At 37.2% G+C, this 23,931-nt stretch overlaps 2 protein-coding genes across 4 annotated transcripts in view; one reads left to right on the top strand and one right to left on the bottom strand.

The window, feature by feature from the left end:
• Positions 1–3,646: 3,646 nt before the first annotated feature.
• Positions 3,647–4,362, top strand: cdkn1ca (cyclin-dependent kinase inhibitor 1Ca). The gene is made up of 2 exons (XM_042485612.1): positions 3,647–4,067; positions 4,184–4,362. Exons 1-2 carry the CDS (start codon positions 3,647–3,649, stop codon positions 4,282–4,284), a joined length of 522 nt encoding a protein of 173 aa, XP_042341546.1. The 3' UTR covers positions 4,285–4,362.
• Positions 4,363–7,698: 3,336 nt separating this feature from the next.
• Positions 7,699–23,931, bottom strand: part of kcnq1.1 (potassium voltage-gated channel, KQT-like subfamily, member 1.1) — a 68,994-nt gene continuing 52,761 nt past the window's right edge. The window contains exons 11-19 of one of the 3 annotated variants that reach the window (XM_042488426.1): positions 21,423–21,461; positions 21,084–21,140; positions 17,783–17,912; positions 13,684–13,759; positions 11,717–11,811; positions 11,510–11,556; positions 11,348–11,409; positions 9,822–10,112; positions 7,699–7,764 (exon numbers count right to left, since the gene is read on the bottom strand). In XM_042488426.1, coding sequence (XP_042344360.1) covers positions 9,846–10,112; positions 11,348–11,409; positions 11,510–11,556; positions 11,717–11,811; positions 13,684–13,759; positions 17,783–17,912; positions 21,084–21,140; positions 21,423–21,461 — 773 coding nt within the window. In that variant the 3' untranslated portion in view covers positions 7,699–7,764; positions 9,822–9,845. Of the gene's footprint in view, positions 7,765–8,961; positions 10,113–11,347; positions 11,410–11,509; positions 11,557–11,716; positions 11,812–13,683; positions 13,760–17,782; positions 17,913–21,083; positions 21,141–21,422; positions 21,462–23,931 lie in introns of those variants that run through there. The other 2 variants (XM_042488421.1, XM_042488435.1) reach the window with 2 other exon arrangements.

The following is a 23,931-nucleotide window of genomic DNA, read 5'->3' as shown; positions in this document are numbered from 1 at the left end:
GTCCCTCTCCTCCTCCAGCTGAGATGCACCTGAGGCGCTTTCCTTCAGGTGATTGACCAGGGCTATCAAAGGTGCGGCTCTCCCTCCAGCCAATCCCAGACGTGACTGCGCACCGTTGCTTTGCATGTTGGTCAGCTGCTGCAAATTGCTCCCATCAGGATCACACACACCTGCTGCCTAATGACACACCTCAGACACTTCACTGTTAAAGTGGGCAACCCTGTGTGGATTTTCTACATATTTTCTGGCGTGTTCATAGACATCTGAAGAATTATAAATCCAAAGTGGAAAACAGATTCAAATAAAAAGTGTATTATTTCCTATATGAGCCTCAGCATTGATCCTCACTCTGGCACTGTGGCAGCTCTGCAATATTTAATACGAGCTGAATGGAGACAAATGTGATACATATATATCAAAATAATTGTCAGATGAATATCAGATTGTGCTCCATCATAACGTGATGGTTTAAGTGGCTCTATGTATGCTGACATTCTTTATGCAGCGATCATAATAAAACTGAGAATACACAGAGAGGCTGTATCAGGGTTGTGGCTCAACATGTCAACCATGTATCAAAATATTTGCATGTGTAGCATAAAAGGGCTCCTGTGAAGGTGTGGATAGAGTCAGCGGTTGGCCTAAAGGTTAGACAAGAGGACTCAAAGGTCAACAGATTTATCAGCAAAATGAAGTTCGGGAAAATGAAAGGCTCCTCCCTTATTACAAACAATAAAGTGCCCTCGTGCAAGGTCCATAACCTCCAACTTGCCCAGTGGAGCTGCTCAGTAGCCAGCAAATCAAATGTGAATGTGTTTAAAGGAATACTTAACAAACAAATGATCATTTGTACACTCTAAAAACAAATTATTACGCTCAAAAAATAAAATAACACAATGGTTTGCATCAGTCTTTTTGAGTTATAGCAACTTCTATTAAAATCACGTGCAATGTGCACACTAAATTGAGTCTGGGGAATTATTATTAATAAGAAACTAATAATAATAATAACATCTTAGATTTATATATCAAGTAACCCGTTTTAAGCAGCGTTTCCTTAATAACTGATCGTAAGTTAAATTATCAAGCCAATTTCATAACCTTACTACAGTATAAAGTATAAATATCCCACAATATTAAGTTGTGTAAATTATTAACATTATTCAGCATAACTCATAAAAAGAATTATGTCTATCTAGATGAAGAAATACGATTTTTAGTAATTTTATCTCACTAAACATGGGAGTTGCTGGTGCACTGCTGCATCGACTGGTAGTTTATTTGTATTATTGTGTGATTTTGGTGAATCAGAAATAAACCTATAGAACAACAACAACAACTCACACAATAACACATATAAACTAACTGATCAAGGCAGCAGTAGATTAATAGCTCCTGTGTTCAGCGAGGTAAAATTACTGTTTTTTGCAGTGAGTCTGGGTTTGAAGAAAGCACTAGTTTCATTTTCAGTTCAGGCATCAGTAGTTTGTAGATTAATGTTTTGATATAGCTTTGTTGTTATTGAATGTGGTCTCCTATGACGACAAGTCATCAAATATCTTCTCCTTTTTTGGATTCTTTGTTCACTGGAGGCATGTGAGAAAACTAAAGCCCCCTTTCCACTGCACAAAACAAACAACTGCTAACATCTGAATTTTTAATATACTGTGAAAGAATACAGTCGGCATTCACACCTGCATCAAATGGCATCAAACTCTGCAGGAGTTATGAGTATTTATTACTTTCAGGTGTAACTGGCACTGTTAACCAGTGAGATGCAATGACATGCTGACACAAAATACTATCCATCTCCGCCCAAGCAGCATTTAAACTTCAATCCAAATTAGTCTGCACCAAGTTTGAAAGAGAGACTGAATAAGTCAGAGATATATAAAAAATAAGGAACCATATTAAAAAATTCACAGGCCTCCATGCTGCTTTCTTCTGTATACTAACCTGTTCTCTGGCCTGCCCATGACATCAAATGTGACACAACTATGTTTAAACCTGCCTACATGCGCTAATTTTGGTGGAAACACAAATTCAACACACCAGCAAGTGCCTAATATATTTAAAAATTGTCATTTTGATGGGTAAAGTGAAGTTTTCCTTTAAATGTGACAGACAAGAAGGTCGTTCTTAAGTTTCTCGGCGCAAGTTTACAAAATCACTTTAATCAAGTAGAAATCAAAATGTAATTAACATGGAGTAGCATGATTGATTTGGGTTTCCAAAGCAATTGCAAAGAAGAGAACCTTTCTACTGCTCTAATCTGTGGGGAAAACTCTGCTTTCAAATGGTAAAAAGCAATTAAAGCAATGACTTGTTTAATTACTGTCGTCTTGGCCTATATGTAACTTAAACTAAATCTCACCTCCTGATTTTAACTACTTTTAGAACAAATGGTTACTTTCTGTCTTGTTTTCGCAAGAAGGCTTCAGTTTCTACAGCCGTCCCGCGGTGATGCCTGTGGTGGCCACTGATCACTGCTCCCTGAGGCTAAAGGACACTGCTGCATTTCGGTTTCCTTTCATTCTGAAACACATACATAAACAGCAGTGTTTTGACAGCAACACTGTCATTTTTAGGGAAGGTTTTTCTCTTGCTGACAGTTTACAATCACACAAATAAAAAGCTGAACACCAGTACTGGAAGAATATTCAAAGAAAAATCAAAAGGATACTAGGTACTGATTTCATCTTAGACCCCACACTGTCCATACTTTTAATCACCCTGGATAATATGACAGATAGAAAAATGACTAATCTACTAAGGATTCTGTTCTCTAAAGGAAAAAGAATAATTAAAATTAAAAAAAGGCCTTCTGGTTAAAGCAGAACAAATAGGAAGAGAGACAGGATGAAAAATGTCTTGAATATGGGGAAAATCACTGCAAGGTTACAGTTCAAATCGAACACGTTTAATGAACAAAGATCCCTTTTAATACTGGCGATGCCAGAGCTCCAGTTACCTTTTTTGTGTGTGTGTGTGTGTTTGTTGTTTTTTTTCTTAAGTTTTGCTGTGTTTTTTGTTTCTCCTTTATCTTAGTTTCATTTTTAACTTTAGTTTATATTATTATAAATTACATATTTGGATATTTTTATACATATTTGTATATTTCTTGTGCTCTTTTCATTAAACTGTAAATGGTAAAGATTGGAGTATGAGTCGAATTATTGGTTAATTTTGGGAAGTAATATCATCATCGAAGATGTAGTCAAGAATATGGTCGTGAGAAGACCAAAAATATAAGCAGGCTATGTGAAATGTCTGGTAAACATCTCTGTGCTGTGTGTCCTATGTAATGTCTTTGTGTTGAATAAATAAAAAGTTTTCTTGTTTCTAAAGTAGGACAAACAGTTTGTAGTAATGTTACACAAAGCATCCCAGAAGGAAGCAGAGCCTTTCACTGATGGTCTCAGTGGACTTCATTACACAATAAATGAGATTCTCCCCCTCCCCTCACGCGCCAATTCAGAGAGCTGCAGCCAATCAGCAGCCTCTGCTCATTGTGTACAAACACAACAGCGTGCGCCCTGCAGCCTTTAAATCGTCCTGCAGAAATGAGATGACCATTCAGACCACAGAGAGAGAGAGAGACCGCCACAGCAGCTTGTCCCACCAAGAACTCCTCCAAATTTGAAGTATGGACCCAATCAGGCGCAAAGAGTCGGTCTGTAGGAGTCTGTTCGGCCCGGTGGACCACGAGCAGCTGCGCCGAGACTTGAAGCAGAGGATGCAGGAGATCACGGAGCAGGACAGCCGCCGCTGGAACTTTAACTTCCACACGGACACGCCGCTGCCCGGCCGCTTTCAGTGGGAGGAAATACCGGCAGACTGCGCTGCTGCTGTCTACCAGGAGTCCGCACAGATCAAGGACAGTGTGTGTCCTTCACACACTGAGGAAGAGGACAGGCTGAGCGAGGAAGACGCAGGGACAAGAGACCAGGAGAACTGCTCCAGCATCTCCAACACGCGCAAGCGTCCCGCTGAAGTGACGCCCGTCCGCAGGAAGAGGACGCACTCCAAACCGGCGGCCAAGCCCAGAAACAACGCGCGGATCACAGGTGAAGAGCAAGTCTTTCAGATCCATAATGAGTTTGTTAAATCATAATGTTACCCACGCCAATAATGATGCATTTATTGAGCGAGTAAACATCTTTCTTCTTGATTTTCCTTGCAGACTTTTTCGCAAAGAGGAGGAGGTCGACAGAAACCAAAAGCATCCTGAATCCTTTCCACACGAGTTCCAGTGAAGCAACTCTGTGCAAAACAATACGATGAAAATGCTTCTGAAAATTGACTATTTGGCCTCTATTTAAGCCTGTACACACATTTGAATGGACTAGACCGAGGCCTATTCTCTGCACCAAAAAATTTATTTTATTCTATTTTATTTTATTTTGCGTTATTTATGTTAATTTTTATTTTATTATGCATTGTTTTGTGTTATTTGTTAGGTTATTTTTATTGTGTCATTTTACTTAGTTTTACTTTATTCTATTTTATTTCATTTGGTTTTGTGTTATTTATGTTATTCTTTTTTTTATAATTATGATGTTTTGTTTAATGTTATTTTGTGTTTTTCAGGTTTCATCCTATTTTATTTTGTTTTATTTTACCCATTTTTTATTTCTTTTAAATTTCAGTTTATTTATTTTATTTTATTTTACGTTATTTTATTTCCCTTTATTTTATTGCCAATTTTATTATATCTGTACTGGGATTAATTTTACCACTCTTATTTATTCTATTTATCGCCATTTTCTTCATTTATGTCACAGTTATATTTGTTTAGAGACATTTTTCCTCATCAGTATTAGTTTACCATGGATGTGAACGTTCGAATAATTCTAATTTTTTTTGGTTTTGTATATGTTTTATCTTTTTTTCCTCTCATTGTAGAAAAGCACTCTTTTGTCCTTTTTAAGTGTGCCTTAATTAACTGAGACTGTACCATTAATGCCTGCAAATATTGCAACTGTAATAAACCGTTTTATCAGTCTAATTGCACTTTTGATTATAATTTCTCCCGTCTCCTTGGAGAACCGCTCCTTTTGAGATAATGCCCATTGAAACACTTCATATACAGACAAAAACACAACACTCTGCAGTCCAAATTAATATGTTGATAAATGCTAATTTAATGATTTTGCACCCACGACATCAAACCGATTAATTTAGACGAAAAGCATTTTAATTTGGTTCCCTATAGCTTGGGTAAAATGTGACCATATAGCTCAGAAAATTTCAATACCTTATAATTTGGTAGTCCAGGACTTATCTCTGTCATCTAAAGCTTTCACGTAAACAGGACCCTGCAGCACACACTGCAAAAACAATGATTTGTAAAAGAAAATAATGTTTGTCTATGCAACAACATGTGTCTTTTGTAACGTGACAGTTTGCCCGGAGCAAAAGACAAACAGCTTGTCAGCCTTGTCTTAACATGTTGAACACTTCAGCTGTTTGATCCTAAAACGTTTGTGGTTTTAAGGGCAGTTTCAGGTATTAAAAGTACAAACAAACTATCCTTTTCATGAGAGTGACTAACACTTTTATCTAAAAGCTGCTGCATAAAAAAAACCTCAACCCCGGAGTTCTATAATTGTAGAGATTTGTGAACCGAATTTCAAATTATTAGATTTTCAATATGACTGCAGTCTTGTAAAAGAGAGAGTGCATCTTTGGGTTTGTGCTGACTTTGAGTCAGCCACAGATGAGTAAGCTAATAATAAGAGCGCCTCTAAAGTTGTAGAAAAATCAATTTGAGTTGCAAGTTTGGCAATCCAAAGAAGAAAAAACGTTTTAGAGTAATTGCATTTTCTGGCTTGTATTATGAGATGTTTCATAATCGAAATCATAAGGACTGCGCTGTCAGGCTTGAAATTATATCCGTTAATATGAGCTGGAACTGCCAAATTAGCCCATTAGAGAGGCCAAATCCCACAGAGGCGCACTCGCTCCCACAGTGTTTGGGGTTTTGGCTTTAAAGAATTTCAAGAGGCCATCTGGCCGCAGAGCAGGACAATGGCCACAAAGCCGAGTGTGCCATCTATTTCACCTGCAAATCAGCCTTTGGAGCTCTTCGACCCCCCTAGGTCTTCCCCCAACTTTTCTCTTTTGTCCCTGTCCCTTTTCATAGTCAAAGCGGCTATTATCATTGACATGCGCTCAAACCAAATCCGACTCTTGTTTACCCTCACTTGGGACTAATGTTTGCTTGTATGCTACAGCAGAAAAGGGACAAGCACTGAAGAAAGAGCAAACATCAAATTTACATTTTTAAATGCCTCAATAATGACAAGGACAACCGTCATTAAGTGTGTTGCTTCTGCATTAGGAACAGATTATCTACATAACTGTTCCAATTAATTCAGAATACCAGTCAGGAAATCAATAATCAAACTATGCCATAGGTCAAAAAGGTCTCATGGGATCCCAATTTCCCCACCCACTACCATTATAAAATGCCCCTAAAGATGTACACTACAAGCTCCTCAGTGCATCATCAGTGAATGAAGCTGTCACTAGTGCACTGATTGTGTTAATTACAGTAATGTTGCTGAACGTATTAGAGATGAACAGTGTATGATAACAAGCTGATATAAAAACCTACGATGTAAATTTTACTATTCAGAAATGGAAATTGCATTAATCTGCATGATTGTGGCTTCTAATCAAGCTTTGATTAGACTGTTTAAATGAGAAGGAGCTAAATAAGATAACCGCTAACAACGTGCAAGCCCCAAACTGAGCTCAAGTAAATGTCACTAATCTGATATTACTGCCAATTTAGGGGGTGTTTATAGACTTAAAAATGCACAGGTTTGAAACTTTTAAGTAAAATAATACACCAAAAAACAATTAAAGGTATAGTATGCAATCTTTTCTATAAGCACACAAACAAAAAAAATGTACAGAAAAATAACACCTCTCAATCAGCAGTTATGACCAGTAAAGGACTTAAAGGGAGTCGCCATCCCCCTTGTTCGCAAAATGCGTCCCCTTGTTGATCTTCCTTTCTCCATCACATCCCAAAATGGACTCAGATGGCATCCTTTCAAGACTCAAAACTGCAACCAATGGTTATTAATTATATCAATATCAAATATCAATTATTATTGATTATTTTTTAACACAGCACAGCATCCGTCACCACAGACTTACGGACCAATCACATGCGTTAAATCCCCTCACGTGACGCCATAAAAACCAATTAAATCTGTGCATTGTGACTCGAGTGACTGAGATACACCAACACATTCTCATCCCAACTCGTCAAATATCGCCGTTTGATCGGTATCGCTCACGTCTACATATAATGCGCAAGGTTTTCCACACCTGTTAGATGAACTGTGTCTTTTCAAAATACACTTACGTTTTCACAGGAAATGAACCGCTTCTGCTCGTTAGATAGGTACAGTCTGTTTTAAAAATAATCATATGTTTGTAAAATGCCTCTTTTTTACATTTATTTCTTTGTGCGACACAAGCTTGTGATTACTTTGAGGAAACAAAAGCCGTGGTTATGTTTAGAAAAAAATCCCCATCATGGTTTGGCTAAACATTCATACGGGAAACAAACTGTGGGCTTCCAGGAAAGTCCAGGGTTTGTCCCCTTTCGGGACTTTCCAGCTCTTTATATTACCTTTTTACTGGAAGCGTATCATACCGTCGTGAAAGGTGGCTTTTGGTGTCGGAGTCTGACGCCTGAATCACTGACCAAGCGAGGGGATTTGACGACTTGGGAATGACAACGAGCTGGATACACACACAGGAGAGACGAGACGGGAGACAGACAAAGTCATTTCAGATGACGTGTTATAAAGAGGCAAAAGTAGACAGAGAAAACAGAGTTTTAAATCAATATTGGGCAGATTTTAGGGATAAATGCTCATTCTACCCACAGGGAGTTCATAACAATGTGTCATCATATGTTCGAAGACCATGGCGATTATTAATAGATCAATGTAAACTGATAACTCTGGCATCTACCTTTAAGAATTGATCTACATTCGTAGCTTTATACATTTTACTCATGCTGATAATTCATCATACAGCATCTTAGAAAACTGCCTTAGATGCAAATAGTTTTTGTTTACTCATAATTACTTAACCAAAGCAGTTATTCACATATGAAGCAATTTAACTCTGCTGTTTTTGTCAATAGATTAATCCTGTGTTGTTTATGGATGTTCTACTTTTTACAGATTTCTTCTGCCAATTAATGAAATAACACTAATTAAACCTCCACACCCTCCCTGAAAAGAATCACTCCCCTTCCCCACCTCCTGGTCAGCACAAAGGCCAGCCGCCCTCAGCACACTTTAGGAGGGTGGGGCCCATTGTTATGGACGCCAGAGGCAGATGGTCACTTGGGCCTTTTCTCCACATGGCCACTTGTGTGAAGGAATGCCTGGACACCCCATGGACGGCCAGCGGGAAAAAGGTCACCATCTGCTGCCCAAAGGTCACCCGTGTAAAAAAATGGTTTTAGCTATTTCCATAAGTCAGTGAGGACACGCCATAGCCACCCCCACCTCACTGCGACAAAAGAGATTCTGCCGCCAACTCAAGAGATAGTTATTAAGAAACAGTGAAAGAATTTCTCAAAACTGTAGCATCCATTTGATTGATGACGGAGGACAAAGGAAAGTCTAAAAACATTCCCTTTGTAATATAAAATCACAAGTTTTTTCTCTTCTATCAAGCAACCTCTGGCAAAATGAAAAAAATCTCAATGCAAACTGAAATCTTTAGCTCATTTGTTTTAGACAGAGATTCCTCCTTAAGGCACAGATAGTAGACACTGGGTATTAATTACCACAATCTTTTATTTCTACAGCAGAATACTTCTAAACATTAAAAACAAGAAAGTGAATTCAAATTTAAACAGTGAAAACACAATTTGATTAAACTAAAGACATTTCAAGTGAAGCACTGAAACGTAAGCTCCTTCCCTTAAAGATGAATTCAATTAAATGTGTTATTTCACAAGAATAAAACATAGTGAATCACAGTATAAGATGCCGTGGCTGTGGCAATGTCTTTGGCATTAACCTGAAGAGATTTCAAGTAATATTTTTTAAAGGCAACTGATCATTTACAAGAGACTACTTAATAAACTAACGCTTATAAAATAGGCTGAAAAATCAGTGTTGAAATGTCGATAATGTTTCTCTTTTTCATATATTTTTCTATCATTTGGCAAAATGTATTTTGTAATGTATGATTTTAAAAAGTCAATGCATTCATTTTCTGCCTTGCAATGCTGATTTTTCTCCCAGCGTAACTAGCTAAACACACTTAGGTGACTGTTGTCTCAGGTTTTGGATGCGTTTGGAAATACTCACTCTTGCACAAACTGGACCGTTCACAAATTCGGAGTGCTGTTGGAACGAACTCCCGGAGTGGCAGAGCACACTCTGCGGAGACGGAGTAGTAGAGCCCCAAACGGAGTAAATGTGTGATAAACTTAACCGTCACGTAGAAATAGAACACCATATATCGAACAGCTTACTCATTTTAGTGTAGAGCGTCAGATTTATGAACACCCAATGTAGTGAAACTGGTGCAAAAACTAATGTGACTAGACTGTTAGACAACAGTCACTTCTGACTTGGTGAAATTCATACATAGCCTAATTTATATATATTTTAAAAACAATAGGAAATTTAATTTGAAAAAAAATTGGATCTTAAAGAATAGCTTTTAGCTCAAATTTGACCTGCAGACATGAAGGGATAAATAGATACAGAGTAAAAACTGCATTTGATCTAAATACATTTGATTAATTAGACAAAAAAAAAGAAAAAAACCTTGAGTCTGTTTGGTTCCAAGTTTCAGCAGCTCTCATCTTGACTGGCGGTACAGCTGAGGGGACGGTTTGGACCGGCTGCGGCGCTGGCGGTGTTTGAAGAGAAGGACGAAGGTGATGAAGACAGCTGGTCGTAGCTTGGCAGGCTGTCCTGGCTGGGGAGGACGTTACAGGTCCTTCCAAGCCGTGGACGCAGCTTGCCTCCACCTTCGCCCTCAGCGATGTCCCTCTGGTCCAGCAGAAAGGTGAGGGACTCTGCGATGCGGTTTAGCGTCTGGTCCATGTGTGTTATCTGTGACAGTTGAATCAAATATTTATAAATAAAATCCAAATAACCTACTGGTCCAGATTTGGATTCCCTACAAATGATACTTTTTTTTAACTCAAATTAAACTGTACACTGTACAAATAAACTATTTGTTTCTATTTAAAAAAAATTGTATCTGGGTTGTCTTAATTTTTTAAGTTCAACTTATCTTCTCAAATTCAGTCAACTTAAAATTTTAAGGCAGCCCAGACACAAACTTCTTTAAGCAAAAACAAATAGTTTATTTTTACATTGTAGGTTACTTTTAAGAGTCATTTGACAGTTCAGAAGAGAATGTTATAATTATATCCACGTAATTTAATTACCTTTTGTGTGACAAAAAGCATTTAAGTATTAACCAAATATTATTATGTTACTGTTTCTGTAACTTTTTTTCAATCAAACTTGGCACCTTGTTTTTTTTTATCTTACATTTTAATATCCTAATATTTCTATATTTGTAATTATTTTTTTGCTATTGTATTGTTTCCTTCGCTGCTAAAGGATAAAGGATAAAGGATTATCTTATCTCACCTCCAAACTGCCTGATTATTTTACCACTGTGTTTGGCTAAAAATGGCCATTCAAACATAACTGCACTTCAAGTAAGAATGAAAATGTGTAAATAATGTTTTCATTTTAAGCTCTATAAGGCACACCTTCACAAATATTTAAGTTTTTAAATTACAATGTTATTTGCAATATTTGTTCCTCAACAAAAAAATCATTTCGTGTGGCAGTTTTATCCATGGTTTAAAAGGCGGGAATATAAGGCACACTTGGGGTAGGAGTTGGGGGAAATGGCGATTCAACATTTTTGTTTTTCTTTGTTTTGACACGAGGAATGAAGGAAAAGCAACATCAAGGTTTCTCTTTTTTGTGCCGCAGAAATGGCACAAGCTGTTAAAAGTTTTATATCTGAATCAACAATAACAGGGCCACATGTCTCTGCACAGATATTTTATATTTCAAAGCCAGTTTAACTTTTGTTGCATTATCCAAGACTATTCCCTATTTGAGTTTCTTTTGATAAGTGAAACTGCCGCTGTATGGGCAACAGGGAAACGTATTTGTTACATTTTCATCAAAATTCTAAATATGAAAACAAGACAAATGCAAATGTTTGACTTTGCTCTTACACAAATAAAAGAAGTGATCTGAAACAGTAAAAGGCGAGGGAATATTGCTCCAGTTTTCTACTGAAGTTGCACAAATCCCACCTTGTCCTCCATCCTGTTGAGTCTGGACCCGATAGAGTTGGTACCTTTGTCTTTAGCTCGGTCTTCAAAGGGAGGTAAATAATAAGACAGGAGGATTAGTACTGCAGTGTGTTGCATAGTTACTGTAATATATTTTGGGAGAGTAGCTGAGTGATTCATTACCTGAGCCTGACTGGAACAAACTTATCTTCCCAATAGACTGGTCCAGTCTGAGAGGAACAATTGAAGAATTAGAATAATACATGCGCCCTCTATTTTTCTCTCATTACCCCAATCTCTTGTTTTTTATGAGATGCTTTTTTAAATTTTAACATTGAATTAACCAGGCGATCTAATTCGCATGCAGCTCTTCTTCACTGAACAGTTTACCTTCTCTGCAGCTCCTTGATTCGTACCATGAGGTTGAGGTGACCCTGGGAGTATTGCTCAATCACGTCACGCACATCATAAGGCTTACGAGCTTGCTACAGTGAAAAAGAAGATGTTAGCGGCTGTTACAGCATAAATTTAATTTAATCACAAACTTCATTCATGTCTGTGAAAACATGGATGCTTCACAGACACCTTCCCTCCGGCAGCACACAAGATCTATACAATCGGCACAGTTTCAACATGGCCACCCAAGATTACTATCACCAATTCAGTATCTGACAACCATCTCCCAATCTGTTCCTGAGTTATGACATTGCAAATGGAAAAGTATTTTTGCAGAAAACATTTGCAGAAGTTGTCCTTCAACTTTTTGGCTATAAAATGTCATCCTTTTATCACTGTATCCTATTAACATTTGTGTGAAAATTTGTCAGAATTATCAGCATATGAATTTTGAGATATGGCCAAAAACATATTTTGTGAGGTCACAGTGACCTTTGACCAACAAATTTAATCGGTTCATTGTTAAGTGAAAGTGGGCGTTTGTGCCAAATGTTTCTGCGAAATTTGAAGAATTTCCAAGATATTGCATTCACGAGAGTGAGGCAGATGCAAGGTCACAGTGACTTATGAACATCAAAATCCTATCAGTATCTCTGAGTCTCAGTGGAAGTTTGTGCCAAACTAGATGAGTTTCCGTCTAGATGTTCTTAAAATAATGCATTTACAAAAATGCAACAGAGTCACAGTGACCTTGACCTTCAAGATATAATCAGTTCCTCATTGAGTGTTCCTCATGTTTGTGCCAAATTTTGAAGAAAAAAATCATTCCCTCGAGCTGTTCTCACATTCAAAAATATGAGAAATATGAGTTTACACTAACCTTGACGTTTGATCACCAAAATCTAATAATTTTATTGTCGAGTCCAAATGGATGTTTGTGCCAAATTTGCAGAAATTCCCCCAAGGTGTTTTTGGGAAAAAAAAGCTCATAACCTGTGCAACACTACAAAAAGTGTTGCACAGGTTACGTTTCATGTTGGGTGTCTTTCTGTCAATCCCCACTCTTTGCTGCTGAGGATTATATTTGTAGAAAAGGTTTCGAGCCCAGACAACACATATTAATCGTGTACTCATAGTGCTTTGTATTGACTTACAAACGTATCAATCGTATCTTAGTAGACTGATTGAAAAGGAACAAACAATTTAATTGAGTTTAGGTAGACTACTTGTTGCAACAGACAGTTTGAAATGAGGCAATCAATTTAAGCTGTCAAAGCTGCTGATTTGTAAACTCTGCTGTAACATGACTTCTAACAGTGTTTCCACTGTTGCTGCTGCTATCATCCTAAACCTAATCTCTATGCACCTGTAGGTCTGACTGTATGTTCCCCTGGGGCCAAATTTATTATTATCACCCCCAGCTCTGCTGCTGAGCTTGGTGTTTGCTTGCAAGGAGAGTGAAGTCAGAGCGCAGAGGTCCATATCTGTAGATACTCAGAAATTTATAAATTAAAAAATCAACTTCAGGTTAATTGGATTACTAACCTGTAAAGGGGAAGGTATCATTATAAGTCATATATGGCCTCTAACCTCACCTGCACAATGTTTGAATTTTTTCAGATTCTTACTGTCTTTTATAAAAATGTTTATATCTTGTAACCCATAGGAACTCGCATCAGGTCTTGACATGCAACCTTCCTATATACATGGGTTATATATTAATTTTGATGCATTACGTTGTACGAACAGTGCATGAGAACAGCCTGATCTCAACTTCAACTCCATTCCCGCTTCTCAGGCTGCTAATCAGATTTAAAACAGGACACATGAAATGCAGATAATCATAATCCAGATATCCGTTGGCTACCCCAAAACCCATGAAATATTGACCGTTGCTAAATTGTGTTCAGACCTATAGCTGATGGGTTCCAAAAAATGCTATATATTTATGTCTTACTTACCTGAAAATTTCTCTTGGCCACAAAATAACGCATTCTCTGGATCACCCGGATGGCTTTTCGGTGTGACTCTGTCAATCTGCATAAAAGAGTTTTATATGAATCAGTTCGTGTTAAATTTCTCCTTAGAAAATGCACTGAGAGTGTGGTGGAAATTAATGTTGAAATTGCTTTTCGCAGCAGTATCAGAGAAAGCCTGGGAAAACAAAGAGTAACCCTGTAAAACATCTAGGTTAGTCTTCTTAAAACACGACTTCGACTCCTGCTTTATTTTTCTAGCATGAAACAAAAATGACTTTGAAGAGATGGCTGACATGTCCTTCACACCGAAACTATCAGTTTAGGGGTAAATATTCAGTGCGTCACAGTATTATATTTACCGATCAGTCGACATCAAAAGCCTCTCTAATGACTTGCCTTCTTCTAATGTGATCGAAGTAAGCTACAGTAAGAACAAAGGACGGGTGATATTTGTGTTTCTCCAACAAAAAATATTAATAAAAAACCCAGAGTAATTGTAGCACATTAGCCTCTATTATTAAATTGTGGGAATTATTAAGGAGCTATTACTCATCTTGGTTCATTACCGTGAAAAAGCAGTAAATGAGTGGCCCTATGCAGAGGGAGAGCGGCTCTTTGTCAAGTCCACTTAGGTGAAAGACTAGAGGTACAAGGTCTGCCTGAATCTCATAATGGACTTTTCACAGGCAATGCAATAGACTGATTTTCAAATGCAGCTTTCATAACATTTGTCAAATTAGCACCATATCATGGGATGTAAATACAGTGCTCTGTGGCCTGTTACAGAAATCCATTTTCCACCGTAAATGGTTGCGATGTAACCGAGAACACAGACAGCGAGTCAAACAGGTGGACACAGTTTCTTTCAACTCTAATGGCAGATTTTTTATTCCACTAGAAGTGCCCTTTGAACAGTGAGTGTTTCTGATCTTCACCGTAACATTAATGAACATGTGCACACCTGTACGAGTGCTGTTACCTTAAGATAAGTTTAAGGTTAGAATCCTCAAAGACGATTTAGGTAACCATCTAGCATTATGGATATGTCGGAGATGGCTTGTCAGTTTCTGCTCCTCACATCCAAATTGTCTTTTCAAAATAAACTTCTGTGGTCACAATAAGTGTATAGTTTCCACTGGGGCTGTCAAACAATTAATTAAAAAAAAAAAGAAATCAAGATTAATTGCATGTTTTCAATTCCATTATTTTGCATTTCAAAACAGTTTTAGAGTCCATATTAATGTGGAAAAGCAATTCTCACCGGATTGTCTTGATTAGGAATCATATGACAGCAAAAAAAAAACCCCAAAACTGAATGGGTCTAGCATAAAGTGGGCATGTCTGTACAGGGGAGACTCATGGGTACCCACGGTAACACTTTCAGTCAGTTATCTGGAGGTCAAAGGTCAAGGGAACCTTTTGACCATGCAATTTTTCCTAGGCAAAATTTAGCCGAACTTTGGAGTGTTATTCTGCCCCGTTGCTGAGAAGCTGGCATGACACTGTTGGTATAATTGGATTCATTCAGTGTTTTAGTTTAAAACTCACTTAAAACTTAAGCCCAGTACAGCCTCTTAATGATGGGAATGTCGGCTGGCGATAACGTGATTAAAAAAAATTACCATGTTAATTACTGACCTTAATCACATTGTGAATAACGCATTAACAGACCTCGTTTCCACTCATTACATTCATACAGACTTGTCTTAAAATAAACTTCCAAAGTGGATTTACTTCATTTTTTAAGGTTTTCTTCAGTTTAGGTAACAAAAGAACTCGCATAAGTTTCAAAAAAGGTAATGTTTATGTAAAATTAAGAGCATTTGTTGCTAATGTAACATGTTGTCACATGGCATACGTAACATACATCACAGAACATACATTACATGACATACTACATTGTTCAGTCCCTCCAGGAAGTTAACACAAATTCAGCCAATCCCTGTGCTGCGCCACTTTGCAATTTTGTCTAATCCTGGCACCTCTACCACAAATTTTACTATTTAAAACAAGTGAAACCTCATTCGATTGTAGAGCTGCACCATCACTACCACAACAAACGTTCTAAATAATATGCCCTTGATCCAAGAGAGACTTGCAATGTTTTTCTTTCCCAAGTTTTCTTTACCTCAGCAAATTCAATAGCAAAAAAACCACATAAATATTGCAACATGCATCGCAGTTTTTTTTAGAAAAGCTGCCGTGAAATCAACAATAACATCAATCCCCAAAACAGTCTGCAAAGTCCTGGAGGGATTGGTTATTACATGGTTAAAATAACAAAAATAACTTTTGGTTTCAAACAGGGCACAAACAGCAGCCTTCTGAGTGAAAGTCCTGTGTTTGAACCAGCCTTTCACCTGACCACATCCCTGCACAGACTATCTTGCTCTTTATGCTACATTAGTTGCTCTTAGTGTCTAAAAATGATGTCGGTCAGTATGTCTCCTGCAGACGCTCATGGTGCTTTAATGCGTCGATATTAGACGCCAAGGAATTTCAATTTCAGTATTTCATTATTCCTTTAAGATTTAAATGATCATGATCAAACCCAAAACTTAATACATGAATGCTTTAACATTTAATCAAAAGAACAGTATTACTGTGTTTTCTGTTATTTTTTTAAATAATGCAACATGTGATGATGAATCTTTTCAATCTGTTGAAGCGAAACTTTGGGACGTCTCGCCAAATAACCAGGACTGAAATATTAAGAATTATTTCTTTAGAAAGATCAGGAGCTGTGTGTTTACATGTGATATGTGATACCTTTTCTCTTACTGTGATTCCACGTGGTGATTTTCCCGCCATTCTTTGACAGTTAAGAAAGTTGAATATATTATTTGATTTTTGAAAGAACAATTTACTGTTATCAAATCGCTTTTCTCAGTAAAGAAGAAAGAAATAACAAGCACTCACTTTTTCAGCAATTACAGAATAGTTTCAGGCCCGATGAATTGTATTATTCATGTTTCAACAAAATTATGCTTCAATGTATTAAATTAAAACCTCTGTCACAATCATGGAAAAGTATTTTGCCTTGGCTCAAAGCCCTGTCAGTGCATGAACAGAACAGCTCTAGCACCTTTTGTTTTCTCTTGGTTCACCTGCTTCATGAGAGGGAGACTGACAACACAACGTGAGAAACATGAAAAATGTTTCAAGGAGGCTGCAAACCTTTACCTCCCACCTACCTCTCTGCTACAGTCCTCGCTTTTTCAGTTCGTTTTAAAGACTTTGTCTGCTGTGTTTGCAGAGGTGTAATTTGCGTTTGTTTGTGACAAACGTGTGATAGTTTTGTTAAAACACTCAATACCTCAATCATCTTCAATTTACCAAAACATACGGCGCAGTGATGTCAATACCGAGACAGCTGCAGGAACATCACTTCTGTGAACTATTGCACATCAAGAATCAATGCTGCATCTTTGAACAATGACTTGACTGAGCTTTCCCCGCTGCTGTAGACAACACGGACAATTCGGAATTCAATGCGATTTTCAGCTTAAAATGAAAGACTTTTCACAGAAATTCGACAAACCCAGTAAGAAATAAGGACATTTTTCAAGCTTAAGGTGTTCTCTTGTCATGGATAACAAGCAGTAGTATCTCATAATGGTTCAATTTAGCATGGGATTTGATGTGGCAATGCTCTACAAGAACAGCTGGTTACATATTTTGGAGTCAGCAGAGCACAGAGTGATCTTTGCCAGCAATGCTGCTGCGTGCAATTCCCACTCTGCATCATTACCCCACCGTTTAGAGAGGAAGTCCCATGGGTCAAAACTGTCGCGCCATTTGTTTCACTTACTGTGCACTAACATTTAACTACAGTTACTTAACACTCATTTCCTCATATCAGTCCCCATCTCTCGCTGTGCGAGTGCCTCAGCAGGCACAAGTGCTTTTCCCCTAATAGAGAATCATTACACAGCGGAGACAGGAGAGCTCTGAGGTTTGGCACATTACAAAGGTTAATTGCAAAGAGCAAAAAATACATGGGAACGTTTTTCAACATGCTCATTAAAATACACTCCCACATAAACACAGCATCAGTGCAAAGCAGTGGTTTTGAACTTACTGTGACACCGAGGTGACAGGAGCCAGCCAACTCTCTCGCTCTGGCTCCAGCTCCAGGTCGTCCGCAAAGCTGCAGTTCCTGCGAAGGGGGCTGGGGGTTTGGACGTCCAAAAGGCCGGGGTTTTTTTTCACTGCGAGTCCACAAACAGACACACACAAACAAAAAGTGTTTCATAGTATGTAGGGCAGCCTAGATCGCCTTTTTTTCCTCCCTATTTTAAGGCCACTCTCATTATGTTTTCTCACAAAAAGAAAACACTAGAGATAAAAAAATATATATATAAAAGAAGGATAAAATAACATATATTTGCACTCTATATTGACTCATTTACATAGTAGTGTACTTTGTCAAGAGAGGCTGCTTAATCTTTTCCTTGAATGTAACTGCTTCGGTAACTTTGTTTTAGGGTCATCATGACTGCTTCAGACTTGATACAGTGTTACACATTTCTTGATCACTTACAGAAGCAAAAGTAAATGAAGATGGATGGGAAATAGACTCTATACTGGGAGAACAAATGGAAATGCTGAGGATTTTCTCAGCCAAAGCAGGACCTACACTAATGACAAAGTGAATTTGTTGGCAATCTCAGTGTCAGTTTCTGCTCCTTATATCCTTTTCTCTTTTTTATATCCTAAGTTTATTTTTTTCCTCAAAAAAAAACTTTTTTTGTCATGTGGTACCGTGTGAAAAAAAATTCTCACCAAAATTTTTTTTCTCGCAAATAAATGTTTTTCTCACAAAAAACTTTTGTTTTTTCCCTTGCTATTTTTTTTTCTCGCAAAAATTTGTTTTGTTTAAACTTAGAAAATGGATCACCACAAAAAAAAAAAATTCTCACTTGCCCCTCAGGGATTCCATAAAAGTGTCTTTTCAAAAGAAACTATAATGGTATTATTAATATAAAATGTATTTTTCATAAAATCACATTCTATGTACTTTTCATAACTTTTCTAAACATATTAAATATGTCGGCAAAAATTTCTTTTGAATTTTCCCAGCGTTTGATTTAGTTTATATCTGTATTTGAAAAAATGATCCGTCTTTATGTAGTTTTCTTGAGATACATTTTTTATCAGTTCTATAGTCAACCAAGATTGACAATACATGATATACGATATACAATTTTCTCATGGAAAGGAGGAATTAGAAGAGCCAAAGAACTCAGTGTTTAAGATAATACACTTAGATCCATCAGTTTTTTCATAATGTTATGGAATTTAATACCAGAGAGTTTATCAAAAAAAGGTGTTCTGATATATCAATAACGAGTGTGCCAGACACTCAATGTCTATTTGTGTAATTGGTAATAATATTTTCAGTGGCTTACTGGAAGTGATCATAGTTGCTTGTGATGCAAGTGCATAGAAGGCATTTGCAAATAATTGATTCACAGATTTTTGTGAGTTTGGTTGCAGTAAATTAATATTTAAATAACTAATATAAAACAGGGTTTGCACTCCTCAACAACAGCAGTCAGACATTCATCAAAATTATCAATAAAAGAGTTAACATTACATTATAATGCAGCACCCAACAGGAAAAAAAGAAAGCAGTGAACCTGTTTGTTGCATTAGCTTGCTGAGCTAAAAGTCACAGCCAAAGTAAATTGCTGAAATAAAGAAAAAAAACATGCCAAAGCTACTTCTCTGGGGAAGGCTTCAACATTATGACCCTGTGTGAGAAGTGACTCTGCCTGCACATACTTCAGCGTTAGATTGTGACAGAGCTGCCATTTTCCGATGGGAAAAAAGATGTGAGTTCACAGCCACATTCATCTGGCCAATACTGGGGGAAAGGTGAAGTCGAGTGTTAAAAGTTCCCAACAATTTGATTTATTTTCACAAAACACATGACCCCAGAGTAACAGTTTTATTGGCTGCTTGTGCTGTCTGCAGCTGGCTTGTGTTATCTCAGTATATGTATAATGGGGCACTTCAATGATAAAAATTATTTCTTTATCTTTGAAACCTTACTGTGTGTACAGCACTTTGACTGATATTTTCAATACTTTACTTTAATACTGTGCCAAGCTGTATTACAGTAATAATTAAATAATGATAATAATAATAATAATAACAACAGATATCTGATCAAAACAACCCAACACCAGTTTGATGGATATCCCCTGGTACAAAAAATAACCTATAACATGATTAACAAACATAGATGTCTATTTTTGTAACTGAACCAAGGTATACGTAGGAAATAAATTAATCAACTAAATATGTATACAAAAAAGTCTAATTTAACTCTTTGAAACTTGAATGAGTACCAGAAATTAGCATGAAATTATATCAAATTACCTGAAAATTAGTAAAAAAAAATAAATAAATAAAAAAAAGACAGACCATAATAATTAAAAATATAAAACAATCAGGGAAATGACCTGGAAATTTTTCTTTTAAAATATTATAATAATTTTAAACATGCAATTATGACAAATTTACCTAGCTTTATTCCCTAGCTAATTTCCTTAGCTTTTAAAAAACGTTTTTCTAAATCAACCAATTTCCAGCAGTTGATTGAACACATTACCAAGTGGCTCATTGCCTTTTTCCTCATCTTTTTGTCAAAAATCACACCAATTTTCTCAGGCTTCAAAAAGTATAAATGCTTGTGAAAGGCATCTGAAAGCAGCACAAGGAAAGTGATGCTGCTCCAGGTTTCAAAAGCTTAATACTTGGAGACAGTGAAGCAGCAATTTCCTATTTTTAATTTTTGCAGGTTGTCACCATTTCCAGTGCTGAGAGGTCGACAGCGAAGAGTGGTTGAGGAAACTGTGTGGGAAAACTTGTTAATTATTTGAATCTGCATATGCAGTGTTCTGAGAGTGCTCCAGCTAGAGAAGTGTGATACAACTGGTCTGAAAATAAAAACGTGGTGTGAAAATGTGTCAGCTTTAAATGGACTTTGAGGGGAATGGACTTAGTGCCGTCAACCAAGACAGACGGATGTGACAATACACGTAACGACCAACTGACTGATAGTTCTCTTTAAATGACAACAGAGAAATGCTTTTAAAAAAACTGATTTAAACTCAAGCATAAAATTGTTATTCGATTGCACAAATTTTTTTCAATACCTGAAACATTTGTTTCCAAGATTAAGACTTTTTTTTTTAAACAAATAAGTCGAAAACATTGCATTACAATTCAACCCTTTATTTCTCCTAGTAGCAGCATTTGAGATTTCAACACTTAAAACTGCAGCTGACTCTACACCTGACCCATGTAGTGTTACTATTTACTTCTGGAGACACAAAACAACATAAAAAACTTGCATAAAAACATGCTGTTACCTGGAGGCGGTGAGCTGAACTGAAGTGAAGACAAAGACGTCCAGGACTGCTGGCACTCTGAAGCACACATGATGAGAAACACAAACATGATTACTTTTACTGCAGGGCCGAAAAAAAAGCACAAAAACAATGATGTTAGTCACAAGCTATGGTGCTACGCATGCAGTTTTCTGTTCATTACTCACACAATCAAACAACTAACTGAACATATCACAACATGATCATGCAGTGATAAAAAAAAAGATGCTGTTAGAGAAAAAGGAGGCTGCTAAAATGAAAAGTAAGGGAGGAAATTGAGTGTACTGGGTGTGCAGGATGTGGACACTAACAGCAGCTCACCACCACATCCTCCCAAAGTGTCCGGCCCTGATAAACCAGCTACACAGACAAAACATCGAGAGAGGGAAAAAAAGAAGCACAAAAGCAAGAAAACAGGCATTTAACTTAGATTAAAGACACAGATTTAGAGGATATATATGATATATATATATAAGGCTGTGCTCATGCGCTGCTGGTACATATACATACAAAAATGAATGCACCACAATTTGCACATATCCTGCATAATCAAAGGAAACGGTCTATGAAGAGTCTCTAAAGAGGCAGGTTGGGGTTGTGGATGGATCACAACACTAACGACATGATATTAGTGTTCATGTGAAACCCAGTGAACTTTCAGTCATTTTAAGGTACGGCGCCACCGTGCTCTTTTCCTAAATCTAAGCTACGTAACTACTTGCCTGAATCTAAAGATGCACAATCGTGTCTTTTTCTAAACCTAATAACTCAAATGTAGAGGCTCGTGCACACCTTCAATAACTTTTAGACAGGTGCAACGGAGAAAACTGTTCATGGATGAAGAGAATTTCGGCAAACTGTCCTATTACTTGCAATATATGTTTAACCCTTTGAAACCTGAGTAAACAGGCATTATTTCTTCACATTGGAAGAAGGCAATGAGTAATTTAGAAGAAATGGCCCAAAAAATTAGCAAAAAAATGTGAAAAATAAAGGAAAGGAAGCACCAAAGAAAAGAAAGAAATAGCACCAGTTTGCTCCGCGTTCAAAAGTGAAATACTTCTGTAAGGTGTCTGAGAGCAGCACTGAAAAAAGTAAAGGAACTTCACCACGGGTTGCAAAGGGTCAAGTATTCGACTTTTTACTACTGACCTTCCTCAGGTGATGAAGATGATGGTCGGAGGTCCGAAACGTTGTATAAATAAATTATAATGCAAAAGGACAGTGTGCAGGAATTCTCTTCTCATTTTCTAAACCTAACCAAACTTTTTTGCCTGAACATGCAACTTTTGGTTAAAGATACACTATGCAGGATTTTCCAATTGAACAATTTATAACCTCATACCAAGGTAATCCCTTATGACCCACTAGAAGTGTGTTTCAGTGTATTTTTCTGAAAAGACGCTGTGTGTATTATCTTATCCTATCTTAGCCTTTCTATTTTATATGTTTGTGACATTTATGGGCGTGCAAACCCACAGCTCTCAGATGAAGTCTGGGCTTTATAAAAAAGCAGTGACCAAGTGCCAGACAGTACACAGCAAACATGAAAGAGACAAAATGCCAAAAAATATGCAAATATTTCCTGGCAAACGCCAAATGAGAGTGAATCTGGGGTTGACTTTTACCTTTACGGCGAGATGCAATTCATGCATGCAATTCTGCATAATATACCTTTAAGTTCATAACTTCCTGTTAGTCCCTAATGTCATTCGTGAGGCACTGATTTGTTAGATATCATTCGAACTGTTGTATGAGGACACGTTGATATATATACATCTATATATACACACTCACACACACTCACACACACACACACACACACACACACACAGAGATGTTTCTGTCATTAAGCCTATCCTCAGTGATATAAATGGGGTCAACAAAAAACACCTCTCAGTATAACACAATAAAATTCAAAAGCACAACAATCTACAGCCTTCTAAATGATCATCAAGCTAAATCAACATCTCTCTACATAAAATTCAACAAAAACTGAACCTTACAACCTTGATGGAAGAAGGATTTATTGCTACAGAGCTGCTGTTTAGATAGTTGTGCCTGACAAACTGGCAACTGGGTGTAAGAAGAAGTAAATATCCACCACTGCTGAAAACCAGCATGTGATTTACTATTTATGACCGAATATATTATTTCTGAAAATCCATCCAGGACAATAACGTTAGCTAAAAGTAAGCAGCTGAGCGCCGAGCGACTGTGTCCGGTCGATATATGCACACACCAGATGGCAATGTGGCAGTTTACTTAAATGATTCATAGTGAAAAGCAACATGCTGGAGATGTTAGATGTGCGGTGCGACCTGTAGAATCTATTTAACGTCAAATCAAAGACACTGATTCTCACTGAACATGAGGTGAACAGACGTGCATACATCTTCACAACTACTGGGGCAAATTAAATTCTGCTGTTGCAGTGAGAAGTGAGTGCAAAGCCAAACCATTTGCACAGCTACATGTTGTTGGCTGAACTGTAGTCATGCATTTAGGGAGCTCTTCAGGTTACCAGCTGGTGTAAAGTAAAAATGTTACATAACTAAGCACAACAAACATTATGATTCAATCAGGTTTACTTATACTAAAAGTACCCTTAATTATGTCCTATTGAAAGAAAATGTTCTTCCCAGTATCTCATTATGTTTATCTACTTTGACCAGATTGTCCATTAATGCCCTCTGTACTGCATTTAATAATAATGGTGATGATTAATTTTATTCATATAAATATTTTGAAAAGGGAGTGTTCACAAATACAAGCAATGAGGAGGAGAAAACATTAAGGGACACAATCAAGGATGAAATGAATATGAAAA

This window comes from Plectropomus leopardus, chromosome 1 (assembly GCF_008729295.1).
Source record: "Plectropomus leopardus isolate mb chromosome 1, YSFRI_Pleo_2.0, whole genome shotgun sequence".
Classification (NCBI taxonomy): Eukaryota; Metazoa; Chordata; class Actinopteri; order Perciformes; family Serranidae; genus Plectropomus; species Plectropomus leopardus.
Note: the sequence above shows the minus strand (reverse complement) of the source record. Positions and strands in the feature narration are given on the sequence as shown.